The 8,664-nt window shown below is 45.5% G+C and overlaps 1 protein-coding gene across 1 annotated transcript in view; it reads left to right on the top strand.

Moving 5' to 3' along the window:
- The window catches only part of LOC143277039 (uncharacterized), a 7,593-nt gene extending 6,474 nt beyond the window's left edge, over positions 1-1,119 (top strand). The window contains exon 4 of the mRNA XM_076581766.1: positions 706-1,119. Within this exon, the coding sequence (XP_076437881.1) occupies positions 706-1,083 (378 nt within the window). The 3' untranslated portion in view covers positions 1,084-1,119. The remainder of the gene's footprint in view (positions 1-705) is intronic.
- The last annotated feature ends 7,545 nt before the right edge of the window (positions 1,120-8,664 follow it).

Genomic DNA, 8,664 nt, shown 5'->3' with positions numbered 1-8,664 from the left:
GTGATGAACGACATCTTCGTCATGTTATTTTCATGATGATGATGATGAGGAGGATGATGATAATGATGATGACAATGACAATGACAATGACTATGAAGAAGAAGAAGAAGAAGAAGAAGAAGAAGAAGAAGAAGAAGAAGATGGTGGTGGTGGTAATGATGATGATGATGATGATGATGATGATGATGATGACGAGGATGAGGATGCTTCCGCTTCTGCTTCTGCTGACGACGACGACGATAATGATGATGACTATGACAATTATGATTGCATTGATGATGACAGCGATGACAATGACGAAGACAATAACAATGATGATGACTATGAAGAAGAAGAAGAAGAAGAAGAAGAAGAAGAAGAAGAAGAAGAAGAAGAAGAAGATGATGATGATGATGATGATGATGATGATGATGATGATGATGACGAGGATGAGGATGCTTCTGCTGGTGCTGACGACGACGACGACCATAATGATGATGACTATGACAATTATGATTACATTGATGATGACAGCGATGACAATGACGAAGACGATGACAATGATGATGACAACGACAACAATGATTATAATGATGATGACGACACCCCGGGGTTTCACAAAAAAGGTCAAGGATATTGATGATGACAATGACAGCGATGACGACAACGACAACAACAATAACGATGATGATGATGATGATGATGATGACCCCCGGGTGTCAAAAGGTCAAGGACCCAGGTGATCACCCTCCGCCAGGAATGACCCGTAACCCCTTCAAGGACCCTGGCGACAGACCCATGACCCTGTTCGGGATGCCCATCAAGAAGATCAAAGACCCCGGCGACCACCCTCCGCCGGCCATGACAGGAGGAGGGGAGGCTCCGCCGCCTGGAGAACCCGTGCCCATGAACCCTATGATGTCCTCGATGTTGGCCATGATGCAGATGATGAACTTCAACCGCCAGATGGCTGCCCTGACTGGCAACAACCGTAACGGCAACAACGGCAGCAACAATGGTAGCAACGGCGGGGCGGGGTCTTCGTCAGGAGGTGGCAAGCTTCGAAACGGGCGTTATTTTGGGGATATTTTCCCTACAGGCTAAAAAAAAAAAAAGAAAGGGAGGGGGAGGAAAAGGAGGGTTAGGGGTTTGGGGTGGGGTAAAGGGTAATGGTTAACCAGAACTGTCGTGTCTTGGCTTGGGGTGTGTGGGGGAGAGGGGGTGGGGGGGTGGGAGGTTTTTTTGGGGTTTTTTTGGAGGGGGGGGGGTAGGGCTGGTATCAGAATGTCTTGGGTTTGGAAGGAAGGAAGGGAGGGAGGGAGGAAGGAAGGCAGGAAGGAAGGCAGGTAGGAAGGAAGGGATGAAGGAAGGGAGGGAGGAAGGAAGGGAGGAAGGAAGGAAGGGAGGGAGGAAGGGAGGAAGGAAGGGAAGAAGGAAGGAAGGAAGGAAGGAAGGGAAGGAGGGAGGAAGGGAGGAAGGAAGGGAAGAAGGAAGGAAGGAAGGGAGGAAGGAAGGGAAGAAGGAAGGAAGGGAGGAAGGAAGGAAGGGAAGGAGGGAGGAAGGGAGGAAGGAAGGGAGGAAGGAAGGAAGGGAAGGAGGGAGGAAGGGAGGAAGGAAGGGAAGAAGGAAGGAAGGAAGGGAGGGAGGAAGGAAGGAAGGGGGAAGGAAGGGAGGGAGGGAGGAAGGAAGGGAGGAAGGAAGGGAGGGAGGGAGGGAGGGAGGGAGGTAGGAAGGAAGGAAGGCAGGTAGGAAGGGAGGAAGGAAGGAAGGGAGGGAGGGAGGAAGGAAGGAAGGCAGAAAGGCAGGAAGGGAGGAAGAGAGGGAGGAAGGGAGGGAGAAAGGAAGGAAAGGAGGAAGAGAGGGAGAAAGGAAGGAAGAATGAAGGAAGGAAGGCAGAAAGGAAGGAAGGCAGGCAGAAAGGAAGGAAGGAAGGAAAGGAAGAGAATGAAAGCGAAAAAAACAGGTCAACCTGAACATAAAAAAAAGCGTGTGCAGTCTTCTACCAAAGATGGGGCGGTGTTTAAAGAATCACATTAACCAACCAGTTAACGAAACACGAGAGGAGTGTGTGTGGATCTGAAGGGAAGAAATGGAGGGTGGGGCGGAGGGGGGAGGGGGTTTGGGGGGGGGGGGGGGAGGAGGGGTGTCCAGGAACAAACTAGGGGCCTCTTATATAGGAGAAAGAAAGAAAGACAGACAGACAGAAAGACAGAAAGAAGAAATAGTGTTATCAGATAAGGGGTGAGTCTCGCGACCTTTTTTTTCTTTCTTTCTTTCTTTCTTTCTCCTCAACTCTCTCTCTCCAACTTTCCCTCTGTCTTTATCTCTTCTTCTTCTTCTTCTTCTTCTTCTTCTCTCTCTCTCTCTCTCTGTCTGTCTGTCTCGCATTACGTTTTTAAGACCGTTTTATGATTGTGAAACTCAACAGGTTTTGTTTTTGAAACACACACAGAGAGACACACACAGACACAGACACACACACACACACACACACACACACAAAGCACACACACACACACAAAGCACATTTCTAACCCAATCCATTAAACCTTGCACCCCGCACCTACCCCCACCTCCCACACCCCCACCTCCCCACCCCCACCCACACCATGGTAAGGAAGAACAAATTATTAACGAAACTTTTTAGAATCGAGCGCTGTGTCTATATATATATATATATATATATATATATATATATATATATATATATATATATATATATATATATATATATATATATATATATTATACACGCTTAAAAATTAACTCTCTCAATGGTTTCTGCAGCCAACACTAGACTAACCTTGCAACTTGTGCAAAGACCTTCAGTAGAGATGGAGAGGTTTTTTTGGTTGTTGTTCACCAATTCGTTCAATGAATTCGGGTTTCGCTGGGCATTATTGCTGTGTTCAGTTTGTCATATGGTCGCTGGCTATCAACAGACAACAACAATGTGCGCTGGGTTTTTTTTTTTTCTTTGTGGTTTTGTATCATTAAAGATGAGATCGTTTCTGGAAAAAAAAGGTTCTTGTGGTTGTGTGTGTGTGTGTGTGTGTGTGTGTGTGTGTGGTGTGTGTGGTGTGTGTGTGTGTGTGTGTGTGTGTGTGTGTGTGTGTGGTGTGTGTGTGTGTGTGTGTGTGTGTGTGTGTGTGTGTGTGTGTGTGTGTGTGTGTGTGTATGTGTTTTGTACTCATATTTGAATGAGTTCGTGCGCATGTGTCTTTATGCATACATGCATGCGCGCGCGCGCATAATCTCTCTCTCTCTCTCTCTCTCTCTCTCTCTCTCTCTCTCTGTGCTTGCGGGTGTTTGTAACGTATTTGAATAAGTGCGTGTACATGTGTCTTTATGCATTCACGCGCGCATAATCTCTCTGTGTGTGTGTGTGTGTGTGTGTGTGTGTGTGTGTGTGTGTGTGTGTGTGTGTGTGTGTGTGTGTGTGTGTGTGTGTGTGTGTGTGTGCTTGCGGGTGTTTGTAAACATATTTGAATAAGTGCGTGTACATGTGTCTTTATGCATTCGCGCGCGCATAATCTGTGTGTGTGTGTGTGTGTGTGTGTGTGTGTGTGTGTGTGTGTGTTTGTGTGTGTGTGTGTGCGCGCGGTGTGTGTGTGTGTGTGTGTGTGTGTGTGTGTTGGCTTTGCGTTTTTGTGTGAATTCGCTCGCATGCGCGTGGATGCCCGTTCGCATTATAGGGGTTAAACCTAACCAGTTACAATCAATACAGGTAGTAGAACTCTTCCCCTCACCCTCCCCCCCTCCCCTCCCTCCCACTCCATCATCTTAACTTCCATTATCATTCGTTTCAGTTTCAGTTTCTCAAGGAGGCGTCACTGCGTTCGGACAAATCCATACACGCTACGCCACATCTGCTAGACAGATGCCTGACCAGCAGCGTAACACTTGAGCCAGGCCTTAAGTGTGTGCACATATATATATATATATATATATATATATGTGTGTGTGTGTATGTGTGTGTGTGTGTGTGTGTGTGTGTGCCTATCGGAGTGAGTTTCTTCTATAGAATTTTTTTTAACCGGAGGACTGACACCATTTTGTTGCCATGGGTTCTTTTCCAGTCCGCCAAGTGTGTCAGCTGCTGCACAACGGGACCCCGGTTTTATCGTCTCATCCTGAATGACTAAACGCTCATTATTATTTTATTTTTTTTAATTTATTTATTTATTCATTTATTTATTGTGTTTTTTGTTTTTCTACAGTCAATCAAACTTGGGGAGAAAGGGCGAGAGAGGGATTCCTCCAGGGTAAAACCTTTCATGGGGAGTGACGTTTGACGCTGTGGCACCGGTGATAAGCTATGCACACACAGTAGATCCTGACTAGACACAAAATTCCTCCGGGGTAAAACCTTTCATGGGGAGTGACGTTTGACGCTGTGGCACCGGTGATAAGCTATGCACACACAGTAGCTCCTGACTAGACACAAAATTCCTCCGGGGGTAAAACCTTTCATGGGGGGGGGGGAGTACGTTTGAGGCTGTGACACGGGTCAGTGATCAGCAATGGCACAATCAAACGTTGTCCGGCGTTACAGTTGACTGCACACTGCGAGGGATCAATAGCTATTCCACGTCCAACAATGCCTCAAGGCTTCAGAACGCATCGACGCACGCACGCGCGCTCGTGCGGCCTGGTTGAATGGGGAATGAATATCAAGTCAGTTCAGTCATAGACAGTAATATCTCTAGAGTTCTAGTGTCTCTGGTTCAGTTTACATGAATGGCAATATCAGTATCAGTATCAGTAGCTCAAGGAGGCGTCACTGCGTTCGGACAAATCCATATATATATATATATATATATATATATATATATATATATATATATACATACACGCTACCCACCGAGGCAACCATGTGTTTGTTCTGTATTGTCCATGTGTTCTGTGTGGCTTGTTCAGGATTAAAGAGGCTATGCCAGTCTTTGAATACAAGCTAATTTGTGTTTGCACATTTCTTCTGTCTTTGCTGCTGCTGTGTGCACATGTCAAATAATCGGTTTAAGGACAGGCCCGGCGCTTCCTTTTTTTGAGGAAGTGTCTGGGTTTGTTCCAATGTACCTTTTTTTTTTTACCTGTGTGCTAGCTGAATCGGTAGCGTAAGCAGCACTGACTTGAAGTTGTGCACCTTGTGAATGGAGAGAGTTACCACTCTTTACTATTTGTTAATCACACATATTATATATATATATATATATACACGCTAGCTGCTTAAATTAACCATCCTATGCATTTGCTTGGTTCTAACTTTTTTTTGACAGTTACACGTGACTAAATGGCTACGTTGACAGAACTACGCCATTGGTCAGTTCCATACTACACACAGTTAGTAGCGGGTTACGACCATACTAGGCTCTTCCATCCGAGCAATGCAACTGGCGTGATCCTAACGTGTTTCGTCAGGCCTTGAGTTGGAATGAAAAGGTGGGGAATGGGGGGGGGGAGTAATTAAAAGAATGGATGCATCATTAAATCTTTCTCTCCCCCTATCTCTTCTCCCCCTTCTCTCCCTGTCTACCTCTCTCCCTCTCTCTCTTCTCCCCCTCTCTCTCTCACCCCTCTCTCTCTCTCGTTATGTAATTTGCGCAGTATAGACTCTGTTCAAGGCGGGTACTCGACTAAAAAACAACAACAAACACACACACACACACACACACAAGGAAAAGGGAGAGAAACACCGAATCGTGGTTCGACGGAAAAGGCTCACTGCTTGAAAAAATGAAAGTACTCTCCCTTGCTAAACTCTGTTGGACTCTCTCTCTGTGTCTGTCTGTCTGTCTGTCTCTGTGTGTGTGTGTGTGTCTGTCTTCAGCTTAGTTTAGATATGTACAGCAATATTTTTTGTGATGATGTTTATTTTAGTCTTTTTTTTTTTTTTTAAAAATTACTTTTCTTTCTGAATTAAACGATTCGCAGTGATTTGCCGATTTCAAGAGAGGATCGTTGTAAGACTTTCCTATTATTCTGTTTTCTTCTTATATTCTTATCATCTTCGTCATTTTTTTCCCCCTATCTCTTTCCTCTTTACTATCCTTTCCAAAACAATTAGAGTTCAAAAGGCGTTTCTGAGACAAAATTTAAACTCAGTGATAACAGTCAAACCCACACGGACACACGCACACGCACGCACATATATACACACATACACACGCATCCACACACACACCCATGCATGCACGCACGCACTCGCACACACACACACACACACACACACACACACACACACACACACACACACATATATATATATACATACATACAAACACAGACCCATACACAAACACACACACACACACGCACGCACACATACACACACACACGCACACACACACACACATACACACACACATCTACACACACACACACACACACAACCACACACATACACACGTTCGTTTACTGATTTATATTCTGTTCATCTAAGATGATATTAGTCACACACACACACACACACACACACACACACACACACACACACAGAGTCACACACACACACAGAGTCACACACACACAAACACACACACACACACACACACACACACACACACACACACACACACACACACACACACACACACACACACACACACACACACACACACACACACTCACACACACACACACACACACACACACACACACACACACACACACACACTCACACACACACACACACAGAGTCACATACAAGCGCTATGTATTGACTGGAAATGTTGTGGCAAAGTAAAATCAACACCAGATGTTACAGCATCGATTTTCGTGTTGAATTCCCATCCTCTGGTTAAGCAGCGAATGAAATACGCTGATTGGTAAGGCGTTTTAATAGTTCCCCTGAACGTAACCAACACACAAGTGTAAAATCTTCCACTGCATAATGATGTTATTACAGAACAAAATTCTGTAGAAAAATCCACGTCAATAGGAAAAACAAATAAAACTGCACGCAGGAAAAATACCCCCCCCCCACCCCCCACCCCCAAAAAAGGGTGGCGCTGTAGTATAGCGACGCGCTCTCCCTGGGGAGAGCAGCCCGAATTTCACACAGAGAAATCTGTTGTTTTATAAAAAGAAATACAAAACACAAAATATCAAATGGCTCTGTTCTTTGAAGAGAATTGAAATGGATCCGAGCTGCTGTCTCTTAACTCTCTCCATACGAACGGCGAAAGAGACGACGTTAACAGCGTTTCACCCCAATTACCATCATCAAAATATTGCAAGAGGAAGGCTCTTATACTGAAGAGGTGAATGTTGACAAAGAATACCACAATTCTGACGACGGAAGCTAAAGGTTGGGTCATTCACACACCCACTGGACATCCGAGGGGTCTGTGTAGAGGAGAAGAGAGGACTGGCCGTACTGAGTGAGTTAAAAAGTTTAAAAACTTCCGTTGCTCCCCGTCTCTCCCCCCCCACCCCCCTCCATCCCCCCTCCGTCATTTCCCTCTTTATTTGTTGTTCCTCTGTCTTCCTTGTCTCCTTCTGTCTATCTGTCTGTCTGTCTGTCTGTCTGTCTGTCTGTCTGTCTGTCTGTCTGTCTGTCTGTCCCTGACTCTCATTATTCTCTCTCTTCCTCTCACTCTCACTCTCTCTCTTTCTTCTTCTCTCTCTGTCTCTCTCTGACTCTCTTTCTTCTTCTTCTTCTTCTTCTTCTTCTCGCTCTTTTTTCTTCTTCTTCTTCTCTCTCTCTGACTCTCTCTCTCTCTCTCTCACTCTCTCTCTATCTCTCTCTTTGTTCTTCTCTCTCTGTCACTCTGTCTCTCACACTCTCACTCTCTCTTTCTCTCTTTCTTCTTCTTCTCTCTCTCTTTCTCTGATTCTCACTCTCACTCTCTCTCTCTTTTTCATTTTCTCTCTCTGACTCTCTTTCACTTACTTTCCCTCTCTTTTTCTTCTCTCTCTCTCTCTCACTCACTCTCTCTCGCACTCTCTTTTTCCTTTTCTCTCTCTCACTCTCTCTCTCTCTCTCTCTCTCTCTCTCTCTCACACACACATACACACACTCTTTCTGACTCTCACACTCTGTCTCTCTCTCTGACTGCCTCTGTCTCTCTCTCTGACTGTCTCTGTCTCTCTCTCTGACTGTCTCTGTATCTGTCTGTCTGTCTGTCTGTCTCTCTGACTCTCTCTGTCTCTCTCTCTAACTGACTCTCTCTGTCTCTCTCTCTGAATCTCTTTCTGTCACTCTGTCGACGACGATAATCTAGGCGGCAAGCAGTCTCGCTCAGTTTAGTTGGGGTGTGTGTGTGTGTGTGTGTGTGTGTGTGTGTGTGTGTGTGTGTGTGTGTGTGTGTGTGTTCGTTCGTTCTTTAGTTTAACGTCTTTTCACTGTAAGTGATATTAGACGAGGGAAGGAAAAAAAAATCGAGTGGGAGAAGGGGGAGGGGGTGGGGGCAGGGGGGAATTACTGTGTACGCATACGAGTATGTGAATGTGTGTGTGTGTGTGTGTGTGTGTGTGTGTGTGTGTGTGTGTGTGTGTGTGTGTGTGTGTGTGTGTGTGTGAAAAGGTTGGCTGCCACATATTGTCGCTGGCGACAATATTTGCCCGTCGGCAATATAGGCTAAGCCCGGCGACAAATTGAGTGGCGATATTCGATCAGCTTTAAGCAGCACTTTCAACGCAGTCGCAGTTAGCGTGTGTTGTGAAGTTGTTGTGTTTGTGAAT

The sequence above is a fragment of the Babylonia areolata genome, chromosome 33 (assembly GCF_041734735.1).
Source record: "Babylonia areolata isolate BAREFJ2019XMU chromosome 33, ASM4173473v1, whole genome shotgun sequence".
NCBI lineage: Eukaryota > Metazoa > Mollusca > Gastropoda > Neogastropoda > Buccinidae > Babylonia > Babylonia areolata.
The sequence above is the reverse complement of the archived record's forward strand: the minus strand, read 5'-3'. Positions and strand labels throughout refer to the sequence as shown.